The sequence below is a fragment of the Arachis ipaensis genome, chromosome B03, assembly GCF_000816755.2.
Source record: "Arachis ipaensis cultivar K30076 chromosome B03, Araip1.1, whole genome shotgun sequence".
Lineage (NCBI taxonomy): Eukaryota > Viridiplantae > Streptophyta > Magnoliopsida > Fabales > Fabaceae > Arachis > Arachis ipaensis.
The window spans coordinates 34,921,016-34,935,474 of record NC_029787.2 but is presented as its reverse complement, the minus strand read 5'-3'; the positions used below and the strand labels follow the sequence as shown (position 1 = coordinate 34,935,474).

Here is a 14,459-nt window from a genome sequence, read left to right as displayed (position 1 = left end):
AACTTATCTTTTTATTTATTTTAAGTAATTACTAATATTTTATTTTTCTAATTATTTTCTTGTCTTATTTATCATTCATGCTTTTGATCAAATAAATTAATAAACAAATAAACTAAATTAATTACCTCAGTTATACTTAGACTATTCAACAATTCAACATAATCTTTTCAATTTGGGATTAACTACTAACCATAGAAAATAGAAAATTTAGAGTAATTTATTAGTATTATGAACATTAATTATGTATTGTGAAATAACCTAAAATCATAATGTAATTTATTTTTAAATAAATAATCAAGCATAATTGCTAATTATGAAATAACCTAAAATTATAATGCATTTTATTTTAAAGAAACAATCAACCATTAACATCAATAAATAGAAACTATCGTCAAAATACTTTGATTAAAAATATGAGGGGTTAATTACTATTCATTATTAATAATATATCGATTATATCAAAAAGTAAAAATATAATTATCCGAATTTATATTATTAGAAGAATTCTATAACCTATAACACCCTCACTATCAGAAGTCACGCTTCCGGCTGCGCCACTCTGATAGCAAGAAGTATTACGACTACTTTACATACTAAATACTAAAATAGGAGCATGTGACTCGACACTGTATCGCTGATTTCTTCGAAAATCGGAAATAAATACTTTATCTTAGCAAAAATACAAGCAGGCATAGATTCATATACAAAACTCTTTACATAATAACTCATAATATAATATACATATAAAACATACAACTCCTACCCCTCTTACAAATTTGTAATAACAAAGACGAGGGAAAAAAATAATCTAATTAATACAACAATATATAAACCAAACGCAGTATAACGCTCCTTAATGCCTCTTCATCTGGTTCCTGAAAAGATAAAGCTGTATGGGGGTGAGAACCTAACCACACGGTCTCACCACGGAATTTCAAAGTTGTCATAAGAAGATATTTTATAAGAAAACTGTTTTCAAACTCAGTGATTATCATTGCCTTATGAATCTTTTAAAAACCAATAGGTAATTGTTCAAAACCTTTTCAAAGAAAAAATTCTCATCAATTCCTCTTTTGTTTATTTTCAATTTTACAGCAGCGGCAGCAACCTTGTTTATTTTCAGACAATATCAACAGCGGGATCAAGAATCGCGGCAACAACACTTTTCTGACATAAATTGGAATTTAAAGCGAAATTGATATTGAGTGGAACAGAACGAAATTAGTAATGGAACATTTACGATAAATTGAAATAGAATCAAATAACCTCACCACGAGAAACAAAGCAGCAGTGACCCTCTGAACCGATCAGGTGGCGGCTCCGGCACTCCCCGAAGCTCCGGTGGTTCAATAATAACCTTAATTTCGACGCGCAAATACCGGAACCCAAACCTGCGGTACCAGCATCTCAGAATCTCTAACAGATTGCAACGGAACATTAATTTCAAGAAGTTTCAGAAACAAAGTGCTTACCAAGAAGACAGGGGTTCCGGCGGCAGTTTCCAACATACACAGGCTTCAAAGGCGGTTTTCGGTGGCAACAGCGCTCTCCGGCAGCAGAGGCGCGGTCAGAAGTCACGGCCAGAAGCTTCGGAGGCGGCGGATTTGATGAGGATGGCCGGCAATAGGTGCGGCAACTGTGCGCGGTGGCTGGACAGGTCCCGATCCTCCCTTCCTCCCGGATCTCTCTCCTCTGCCTCACCCATGGACGACGGCGCTGACAGCTGCAGCAACGGCGATGGACTTTGCGGCGGGGACAGTGGCTGTGACAAGAGCCTGCGAGGACGGCGATAGACACGACGCGGCAATGGTTCGCGAGGCATGGTGCAGCGGCGGCGCGGCTTCTCTGCTCCCTCAACTCTGTGCTCGCTCTCTCAGATCTCCCTCCCGACGGCACAGCGACGGCAACGGTGGCAGTGATGCCCACCGGCATAGTTTCAAATACCAGAATTTTCGTATGGCATAAAGTTATAAAGGATATAAGTGTGATGCGAAACAGAAGTTACAAGATAGGCTTGATGTACAAGATGATATGTTTCAAACATGTGATGGTAAAGTAATGCGGCAAAAGGTTATAACACAAGCTGGGGTTAAAATGATGTGCTTAACGTCCACATACTGATCTTATTTCAACTTTAGGGATTCAATTATTCAAACTTCAACATAATTTATCTCCTCCATTCTTAACCGTACTTCATTGAGCAACTCATCCGAAAGTTCTCAACTTTGTTAAACACTTTGCAATCCTTACTACTGGTTATAAGTCCCACATCAACAAAACTCTTTCACGTAAAACAAGGTTTCACAACTCCCTGTGATGTCGTACACTTATGAGTTTTACCTTTTGCATTCACTAAACGTGTCCTAAAGGACTAATGTGTCGTTTACTAAGTCTAATGGTCGCACAAAATGCCAAAACTAATTTCGAGTATACTCAGAAGGATAGTAGACCATAGAAAAGGAAGAAAAGTGACAAGGACCGTGTTCGTGAAAATTTGAAAGAATTGCTGAAATCACAAGTAGACAAGGATGAACAAGTAATAAAGAATGCTGGAAAGAGAGTCAACTAATATCTTTAAGGGTAACTCTTGAATCGAAGGAATTTGATAAGACCAATAAGATAAAAGACAATGCAGCATTTTGAAATGAATTCAAGCTGAGTCAAGTAAATATGAGGTTTGCAAAAGAAGTATATCCAAACCAAAGACAAAGTTTATAGAACTTAAGAGTATGGTTAAAAATATTTTCAAATGCATTGTTCATAAAGAATGGAAACTTAAGGGAAAATCAGATGTTCAATAATATTATTATGTGCTAAAAAGAAACTAACTCATTTTGAAGAAAGAGACTTAAATTAAAGGATTTCAATTAGGATTCATAAAGCATGTCACTCATAGAAACGAAAAGCTTAAGAAGAAACTTAACAACTTAAAAAGTTGATTCAAAACTTAAATTTCTTCAAAAAAATTCAAAACCTTTTCAAAAATGGTTCAAAACAAAATTCTGAAAGTATACTTGAAATAACACCCTCGCAAGTATCATTTAAGAAGATCACGATGTGCTTAAAATGAAATCAGCCCATGGAAGAAAGGATCTTTAAATTAAGGGAATCCAAACAAGAACTCACTAGGTATGGATTATCAAATGAGTTTCCAATTGGTCTAAAGGAATACAAAACGCGCCAGGAAGACAACTCAATCAATAGAAAATTCTCAAGAAAGAACCTTTGACTAAAGAAAGACAAATAAAAGGACAAATGGTGCATTAGATGGAAACAAATTAAAGTTGACTCAGATGAGAATGAGTTTCACAAGAAATAGAAAACTAAGACTAATGATAACGTTAAAAAAAAAATAAAAGAGTAGTTAAAAATAGAATTAAATATGACATCCACAAAAATAAAAAGTTTAAGAAAGAAATTGGTCCATTCATAAGAATAAAGACATGAGTGCAACATTTTTTTTTGTAAGAACAATAATAGCATAAATAATATAGTATGCTAAACCAAATTCGAATAAAAATAAATTAGGTGAAGCTTACCAAACAAAACTAACTGGAAAGAGATAAAAACCTTTCTTTAAAAAATATCTAAATATATAGTCAAATAAGGATATTCGTAAAAGCTATAATAAAATTGTTAGAAAATCAAATTGTATTTGAAGTATATATACATTTCCATAAATCAGTGAAGAAACAGGCGAGGTATTGGAAACAACTAGTTTTAAACTGTATAAGGAACTTTCAACATTTATATAAAGAAGTACATATCAAATTAAAAGTGGTTGTATATTTCAAATTAGAAACGGTTTTGTTAAGATTTAAAGAATGGCTGTAATTATTATCAAATAAGAGGAAAACTAAATTACAATTTATTTAGACAGTGTCCGGCATCAAAACAGATTTAAATGTATATCAAAAAATACATGATTCAAAAAGAAGTGCCTAAATAAAGAAGGTAAATACACCGAGGGTTTTAAACAGGCATATGTAGTTAGGATCAAACAAAAAGCGTACGTGAACAAGAGAGTAGGATTGAAAGATAATCTGTTCACTTTCCAAGAAAAGTATCGCAGGCAAGAAACTTAGAGCATACCAAGCAGGAATAAGATACGTGATATTCGTAGAGTTCAAGACACCTAACCGAGTAACCTCAAGAATTAACTCCTAACGTTCCCAAAACCCGCAATTCGCATTACCTATGACTCGCATAATGTCTATGATAACCCATTGGTGCTTCCATATACATAATTCACTAGTGTTAAGCCGGCCAAACTTAATACCAGGAATTATGCAATGCAAGACTAATGGCATAAATCAATAGATCGTCATGTGCATAAAGCTCTAATTCTCGTTATTCAAACAAGACCTACTACATGACATACTCTCAGAGTATGCAATTGAAGCATAATCAGTCCATTTCCAAGGCTCTACAGGAAAGACTGCTCTGATACCATAATGTAAAACCCTCACTATCAGAAGTCACGCTTCCGGCTGCGCCACTCTGATAGCAAGAAGTATTACGACTACTTTACATACTAAATACTAAAATAGGAGCCTGTGACTCGACACTGTATCGCTGATTTCTTCGAAAACCGGAAATAAATACTTTATCTTAGCAAAAATACAAGCAGGCATAGATTCATATACAAAACTCTTTACATAATAACTCATAATATAATATACATATAAAACATACAACTCCTACCCCTCTTACAAATTTGTAATAACAAAGACGAGGGAAAAAAATAATCTAATTAATACAACAATATATAAACCAAACGCAGTATAATGCTCCTTAATGCCTCTTCATCTGGTTCCTGAAAAGATAAAGCTGTAGGGGGGAGAGAACCTAACCACACGGTCTCACCACGGAATTTCAAAGTTGTCATAAGAAGATATTTTATAAGAAAACTGTTTTCAAACTCAGTGATTATCATTGCCTTATGAATCTTTTAAAAACCAATAGGTAATTGTTCAAAACCTTTTCAAAAACAATGTTTAATCTTTCAGAAATCTTTCTCAAATAATCAATATTACTCAATGGGGGTAACATTCCCGGGAATTTATATAGTGCCCGGTCACACACTTACATCGTAGGGTCAACAGAGTATCGAGTTTTCAACCTGGTACACGTGGTGGCAAGCCACGGTACTTAATCCAGGGAACCTCGTATCTCAGATATTTCAAATTCATAAGCCATATAAATAATTCAAATATCTTATCTCAACATTCTTAACATCATAATCATTCATCAATCCAAATCTCATTTCCAACTTCATTCAAAAACCATATTTCAAGGAAAATCCTCCTCAATTCTCATCATCCTTCTTTCCATCCCATTCATTAACAGTCCTAATTCAAAACATAATTCGTTCTTTGATAAATAAATCAATCTTGAAGCATAGAACGTTTAAAAAAATAAATCTTTTTAATTAACTACTTCAAATAAAGCTTCCAATTTTATAAAATTTCGGCAGCATTTCCTTTAAAACTCGGACACTGCCACCCTTTTCGGGTCCCATCCAAACATTTCTCAAATCCTTTCTCAACCATTTCCAAATCTCAACACTTTCCAAAATTCAACCAATTCCATTATCAAAGTATTTTCAAATCAGACCAATTCCAATAATGAAACTCTTTTTAAAGTCAAACCAGCTCAAGTATTAAATTATTTATAAAATCAGACCGACTCAAAATCAAACCGGTTTAACTTCAAACCAAGAAAAACCACTTTTCATAATAATCAAGTAAATAACTTTCCAAATCCATTTCTTATCAACAACCGTACTTCACTCAAGCAATCAAGCACCCAATAATCCTGTCCAACAATCCATTACATCCACAAGACAAATATAATCACATAAATATATCTTTTTGCATCAATATCTATTTATCACAACTCTGTAATGTAAATTAGATTTTAAGAAAAACCCCTACCTCGATTTAGTCAAAGCTCAGTAGTTAGACTCATCAATTCCTCTTTTGTTTATTTTCAATTTTACAGCAGCGGCAGCAACCTTGTTTATTTTCAGACAATATCAACAGCGGCATCAAGAATCACGGCAACAACACTTTTCTGACATAAATTGGAATTTAAAGCGAAATTGATATTGAGTGGAACAGAACAAAATTAGTAATGGAACATTTACGATAAATTGAAATAGAATCAAATAACCTCACCACGAGAAACAAAGCAGCAGTGACCCTCTGAACCGATCAGGCGGCAGCTCCGGCACTCCCCGAAGCTCCGGTGGTTCAATAACAACCTTAATTTCGACGCGCAAATACCGGAATCCAAACCTGCGGTACCAGCATCTCAAAATCTCCAACAGATTGCAACGGAACATTGATTTCAAGAAGTTTCTGAAACAAAGTGCTTACCAAGAAGACAGGGGTTCCGGCGGCAGTTTCCAACATACACAGGCTTCAAAGGCGGTTTTCGGTGGCAGCAGCGCTCTCCGGCGGCAGAGGCGCGGTCAGAAGTCACGGCCAGAAGCTTCGGAGGCGGCGGATTTGATGAGGATGGCCGGTGATAGGTGCGGCAACTGTGCGCGGTGGCTGGACAGGTCCCGATCCTCCCTTCCTCCCGGATCTCTCTCCTCTGCCTCACCCATGGACGACGGCGCTGACAGCTGCAGCAACGGCGACGGACTTCACGGCGGGGACAGTGGCTGTGATAAGAGCCTGCGAGGACGGCGATAGACACGACGCGGCAATGGTTCGCGAGGCATGGTGCAGCGGCGGCGCGGCTTCTCTGCTCCTTCAACTCTGTGCTCGCTCTCTCAGATCTCCCTCCCGACGGCACAGCGACGGCAACGGTGGCAGTGATGCCCACCGGCACCGTCTCCCTCTCTTCTCCCCACTCCCTTTCTTCTCTTCCTTCGGTCCCCCATCTCTCTTTCCTTCTTTCTCTTTTCTTTCTTTTTTTTCTTCTGTGAATATGCTGCGTGGCTTATGGAAGAAAAGGAGGTTCGGTGGCTGAAGAGATAAGGCAGCTGGGTTTTTGGGAAATTAGGATTAGGGTGATATTTTGGGAATTTAGGGTTTTGATAAAAATTAGGTATAGGGATAGTTTGGTGATTTTAATAAAATTGGAGTATAAAATATTAATATTTGAAAAACTAATTTAATCTCTAAACTTACTTTAAAATATTATTTGTGGTATAAAAATACTAATTGATTCTCAATAAATTACTCTAATTGAGAATACATGGTAATATAATTAATTTTCTTTATCTTTAACTTAAAGTATTAAATGATATAAATACAATTAATCTAAAATCAAATCATATAAAATTTTTATTCTTTTACAACTATTAAGCTATATAATTTAAATATAGAAAATTATTCAATAACTATAAAATTAAGTAAAATTTCTAATTAATTATCAAAACTTGATTTAATTTTTGATTTAATTAGATTTAATAAAATAATTTCTGAAGATAAAATTTCTAATGAATTAAATGAATTGAAATTAATTCATAACAAGATTTATTTGAAAATTCTGGATCTTACAAAATCAGCCAAAAACAGTCATAACTTGCCTTATTTAGCAATCATTAATTGTTATGACAATTAATGAATGACAATTAATAAATGCTAAATAAGGCAAGATCTGACTGTTTTATTTGTTTCCTAATATTATTGCCTTTTAAGTTGTACGTTATGTTTAGTATGGTTTATTTGTATATCATTGTTTTTATAACGATCATTTATTCTTAATAATTGTTAGAGTTTTCTTACATTCTTCGCTCTCTCTCTTTCGTACTATTCTCTCTCTTATATACTTTATTATAATATTATAAAATATATTAATTATATCTATTATATTGATATAGTAATTCTAGTGAATATTACTACTAGAGTTATTTAATTATATTTTCATATTTTATATTGTTACCTCTTCCTTATTTATCTATTTAGTTATTTTACAATACGTTATCAGCATGAGACTCTAATCAAATTTTTAGGAAGACTCAGGTAACAAATTTTCATCATGTCGAAGCTTTCTCATCTTGAATTCAATGCTCTTGATATATCTGGAAATAATTATTTATCATGGATACTAGATGCTAAAATCCATCTTGATTCAATGGATATTGGAGATACCATTATGGCTGAAAATAATACATCCCAAAAGGATAAAGCTAATGCCATGATTTTTCTTCGTCGTCATCTTGACGTATGATTGAAAAATGAATATCTCACATTAAAAGATCCTGCAGATCTGTGGAAAGACCTTGAAGAAAGGTACAATCATCAAAAGACGGTGATACTTCCTCAAGCCCAATATGTTAGAGAAAACTTTCTCAACTTTCCATGTCTCGAATGTGCTCCTGCAGAAGCAGTATCGAGAAAAAGGATTTAAAAAATATTCTGAGCTAATTTCTTACTTTCTTGTTGCTAAACGCAACAATGAGTTACTCTTAAGAAATCATGAAGCGCGCCCAACTGGCGCCGCCCCATTTCCTGAAGTAAATGTGGCAAATCATTACCGCATAAGAGATAAATGGCAAGATTTTGGTAACAAGAAAAATTATGGAAGGAAGAAGAATTATATTCACAAGAAAGGATCTCACCAGAAGTGGGATAAAGAAAGAAACAATGGGAAAAGAAAATCAATTGAGGATAAATGCTTCCGTTGTGGTGGAAAGGGCCATTGGTCACATACCTGTCGTACTCCAAGGTACTTAGTTGATCTTTATCAAACATCCTTGAAAATAGATGACAAAGGAAAGGAAACAAACTTTGTTTCAAATAATGAAAATTCCACCACTCATTATGATGTATTTGATTTTTTTTTTAGGATTCTGAAGGAAATATTGGCCATTTGATCAATGATGGAATAGTTTAATATGTGTATTTGTTAAGTATTCATGTGAATAAATAATGTAAGAAACTTCTTGTTAAGTTTTATGCATTTGAATTTCAAAATTACTGAATGAGATAATAATAATAAAATTTTTAGTATATACTATACTTCATAGAAAAATATTTTCAATCAAGAAAATAATTTTATGCAAATATACTTCTGCTCATTTTATTATTATTTGTCTTTGAAGAGAATGGCAAGGACATATAATGAAGATGTTTGCCTTGTGGATAGTGTAAATTCGCACACCATTCTCCAAAGTAATATATATTTTACCCATCTTGTGCTGAAAGAAGAATATATTAATACTATTATTGGCTTAGGCAATGTGATTGAAGGTTTCGAAAGAGCTATAATTTTGTTTTTCGGAGGAACAAAATTCGTAATAAATAATGCACTATTATCTACCAAGTCTTTGAGGAACTTATTGAGTTTCAAAGATATTCATCGAAATGGATATCATATCGAAATAATGAATGAGGAAAATCATGAGTACTTATGTATCACAACTCATGATTTAAATAAAAAGAATATATTAGAAAAGTTACCCTCACTTTCATCTGGGTTATATTATACCAAGATTAATGCGATTGTATCACATGCCATTGTAAACCAGAAGTTTATTAGCCCAAATGAATTCATAACTTGGCACGATTGATTGGGATATCTGGGAACAACCATGATGCAGAGAATTATTGAAAACTCCCATGGACATTCACTAAAGAACCAGAAGATTCTTAAATCTAGTGAATTTTGTTGTGCTACATGTTTTCGAGGGAAGTTAATTTTAAGGCAATCACCAGTAAAGATTGGATTTGAGTCTCCTGAATTCCTAAAAATGATTCAATGTGATATATGTGGTCCTATTCATCCACCATGTGGATCTTTTAGATATTTTATGGTCCTGATAGACGCATCTTCGAGATTGTCATATGTGTGCTTATTGTCTTCTCGCAACTTGGCGTTTGCAAGATTACTGGCTCAAATTATTCGATTAAAAGCACAATTTTCAGAAAATCCAATTAAAGCAATTCGTCTTGATGATGCTGGTGAATTTACTTCCCAAGCTTTTGATACTTATTGTATGGCTAATGGAATAAGTGTTGAACATCCAGTAGCTCATGTTCACACACAAAATGGGTTAGTAGAATCACTTATTAAGCGCCTCCAATTAATTGCTAGACCCTTACTTTTGGGAACAAATCTCCCAACCTCGATTTGGGGGCATGCTATTTTACATGCCGCAGCACTTATTCGTTTGAGGCCAACGAGTTACCATCAGTTCTCTCCTATGCAATTAGCCTTTGGCCAGCAGTCAAATGTTTCCCATTTAAGAATATTTAGGTGTGCGATATATGTTTCCATTGCACTACCTAATCGCACTAAAATGGGACCCCAAAGAAAATTAGGGATATATGTTGGATATGATTCTCCCTCTATAGTAAGGTATCTTGAGATACAAATTGGGGATGTATTTAAAGCCCGATTTGTGGATTGTCATTTTGATGAATCAAAATTTCCAACATTATGAGGAGAGAATAAGCTTCCTGAAAAGGAACTTAACTGGAATACATCATCGTTGATGCATTTAGATCCTCGATCAGGGCAATGTGAACTAGAAGTTCAAAAGATTATACATTTGCAAAGAATAGCAAATGAGTTACCTGATGCATTTTCCGATACAAAGAGGATAACCAAATCTTATATACTAGTAAAAAATGTCCCAATTCAAATTGATGTCCCAGTCGGACAAATAGCCATTGAAACAAATTCACGCCAGAAGCGTGGCAGGCCTGTCGGTTCCAAAGACAAAAATCCTCGAAAAAGAAAAGAGGTAAATATTATTCCTGTTGAAAAACACATAGTAAAGACACCTGCAGTTGTCCAAAATTCTGATATAATTTTAACGCCAGAAGATGTTCAAGTACCTGAAAATTGTGAAAATGATGAGATCTCAATAAATTATGTCTTTACAGAAGAGAAATGGAACCGAAATAAGATAATTGTCAATGAAATATTGATGTGAGATTTCTTGCCGGTATAGAATTTATCAATAAAATTCCGTCGTGAGTATAGTCTAAACCGACAAGCAATTCCGCATCAAACAAGAGATTGTGTCACCACAATTCAAAATCAATAACCGGGAGTAGAGTCCTGAGTCGTTCTCCCTAGGAGTTGTTCTAAAGTGCACATCATTGATGAGGATTCTTGGTGTTTTGGAATTGAGTACAAGGAAAGTAAATGGACATGAGTTTAGACAACAAGCAATTAAGAGTTGGAATGAGAAAACTAAGAGATCAAACTAATGAAGAAATAGCAATCAATCAATGTAAAAGCCTTGGCTAGGGGTGAGAATTGGAAGTTCTATCATCATAATCTCCACCAATTGTGACACTAATTGGTTATTGCTTCACTTAGTCAACATCTAACTATGAAGGAAAGTCAAGTGAAGATAATCAAATTGGATCCACAAGTCCTAGTCTAATCCAAGAGAAAGTCTAGCTTTAGTGGCATGCAATTCAATTATCAATTTCCAATTATGAATCAACAAAATATGTTGACAATTCAAGTGTCTCCAATTACCCAACCCCCAAGCCAAAAATGAGAAATCTACTCCATAGCTATAGTGAACATTTTCTCAAACACTTAGTGAGCAAAATTGGAAAACATTATGAAATTGAGAAGAAAATCTAAAGCAAGTTTATTTGTCACAAACAATCAACAACAATCAAACAATTAACAACAATGAACATGAAATTCCTCAATGCATTAATGGAAATCAAAGTAACAAGATCCAAATCTAGGATCCAAAGTAACTTGAGCAACAAGAACTAAATTGAGAGTAGGAGAATTAGATCTATAACTTGAAGCAATATAGAATTGAATTGACAATAGATCTCACCAATGGATCCAAGAGAATTCCAAATTAAGAAAGCAAAAACCTAGAGAGAAGCTATAGTTTCTCTCTCTAAAATGTAACTTACAAAAACTAACTAGAAATACTTAAATGTGTGAATGAATATCAATTCCCTCATCCCTTGGTCCTCTTAAGCCTTTTGGTGCCAAAGTTGGTTCAGATTGGGCCCCATAGCCTCTGTGAAATCGCCAAGCACGTTTTCACTTAAAAATCACGTACGAGCACCGGCGCGTACGCGTAAAGCACGCGTGCGCGTCCCTGGAGTTTTGCGATCCACGCGCATGCGTAAAGTATGCGTGCGCGTCCATGAGGTTCTTGCCCAGCCATGCGAATGCGCTGGCTTCTAACCTTGGCTTCTTCGCGCCGATCCTAGCAGTGCACAACCACGCGTATGCGTAAGGCACGCGTACGCGTCGCTGCTCAAGCTCATCCAAAGCTCCATTTTCCATGCTCCTTCCATTTATGCATGCTTCCTTCCTCTCTTCTAGGCCATCCTTACCCTATAACTCTAAAATCACTTAACAAACAGATCACGACATCGAATGGTAATAGAAGAGGCTTCAAATATAATATATTTAGGGTAAAAGAAGCATGTTTTCAACCATGAAGCAAAATCGGGAAAGAAACACAAAACCATGCATTTTATATGAATAAGTGTGAAAGAATATTGATGAATCCCCCAAAATCCATACAAGATAAACACTAAAAACGGGGTTTATCAACCTCCCCACACTTAAACCAAGCATGTCCTCATGCTAAAATAAAGTCAAAATACCAAAGAATCACAAGAGAATGGGATTTATGAGATGCAATCTACCTATATGAATGCAACTAAAATGGATGCTACTATCTACTTGGTCAAAAGCAAATCAATCTTTCAAGAACATATATAAGCACGTAGGGCAAAATGATAAACAATATGTGAACTCTACCAATCTCAATCATCAAAGTGAAGTGCGCATAACTTGCATGAAGAACGCTCGTGAGAGCCGGGAACAAGGGATTGAGCCTCAAACCCTCACCGGAAGTGTTTGCACTCTATTCGCTCGGTGTATAGGGTTGACCACTCAATTCTCCTCTACTTCATTCTTTCCAAAATTTATTCTTCCTCTAACAATCAACAATTATTCTATGCATGCATACATATATCCTGAGGTCTTTTCTTAGGTTGTAATGGGGCTAGGGTCAAAGTAGGGTTATAAATATGGTTAAGTGGACTAGAATTTGAATCTTTGATTAACCTAAGCTTCCCAAATAACCTATATAACAACCTATACAATTAAATGCTAACCTAACTACCCATTCCTCACTTTTTCACATACTCATGCATTCTCTTTTTATCACTATGCATTGATTGTTATTGAACCTTACTTTGGGGCATTTTGTCCCCTTTTTCCTTTCTTTCTTTTTCTTTTTCCTTTCTTTCTTTTTCTTTTTCTTTTCTTTCTATATTCATTTTTCTCTTTTTTTTTCTTTTCTTTTTTTTTCTCTCTTTTTTTTTTCTTTTTGATGTACTTATATACAAAGGAATCAATGCATATGGTTTACACTTTTAATTAACATATGAGTATGTACCCAATTCACAATATTTTCAACAAAAACAAAACACACTCTTACCTCAACCAATGTCCCAAGTTTTCCCACACTTGAATGACACATACACACTAGCCTAAGCTAATCAAAGATTCAAATAAGGACATTTATGGTTGTTCGCTTTAGGCTTGTAATGTGCTAAAATTAAGAACAAGTGGGTTAATCGTAGGCTCAAAGTTGGCTAACAAAGGTTGTTGTAAGGTAAGGCTATTTAGGCAAGTGGCTAAGTGAAATGATGGCCTCAATCACATACATGCATTCATACACACAATAATGGACATATAGAGTCAAACAAATCAATGATCACAATCATAGAAGGAGAACAATGCACACAAGAAGGGATATAAGTGGTTATAAGATGTAACCATGCAAATGGCTCAAGACTCACATGCTTGTGTTCTTAGCTCAAAAATCATGTTCCAAATTACATTCTTCAAGCAAGCTTAACATAAAAAATTTTCAAAATTGGTAGGGTGCCCTAAAAAAACACAGTTTCTTGGAAAAGAAATCATTATCCTAACCAAGTAGTCCTAATCAAGAGATAACTATCATGCAAAAGGTGTTCAAAAGCAAAACCTAACCATGCAATCTATCCTAATTAACAAAAGAGGATCAAAGTTTATTTGGGTGTTACCTACGGAGATCGGTCGAACGACCTCCCCACACTTAAGAATTAGCACGGTCCTCCGTGCTATTAGTGAGGCGCAAGGGGTGGTCGGGACCAGGACTTCCACTATCCCTTTCAAGGATGCTATCTTCACTCAGGTTCGAGGTGGATGTGGAGATCTCTGGCACCTCCATAGGTGGGGCCACAAAACTCAGAAGCTTCTTCACATAAGCAAACCGGCGTTGGTTCCGCCGTTCATATCGGTCCATCTTCTTATGGAGATCCTCAAGCAGCTCTGGTGGAACAATTTAGGTGGTGCGGATGAAGTGGTGGGGATGCTCACGGGAATAGTGATGAATCCATATTTGATGATGATTTTTGGTTAGAATTGAATGGATTTCATCACATAAACTTGCACTTATTCCCTTGAATAGCATGCTTTTGAACTTTCCTCCCAATTTGTGCTTGATT

The 14,459-nt window shown here is 35.2% G+C and overlaps 1 protein-coding gene across 1 annotated transcript; it reads right to left on the bottom strand.

Annotated features, from left to right (window-relative positions):
- LOC110269429 lies at positions 1,106 to 14,257 on the bottom strand. Its single transcript, XM_021117254.1, has 4 exons — positions 14,062 to 14,257; positions 6,381 to 6,950; positions 6,180 to 6,299; positions 1,106 to 1,167 (listed from the first exon to the last, which is right to left on the bottom strand). The coding sequence occupies exons 1-4, from the start codon at positions 14,255 to 14,257 to the stop codon at positions 1,142 to 1,144; spliced, it is 912 nt and encodes a 303-aa protein (XP_020972913.1). The 3' UTR covers positions 1,106 to 1,141.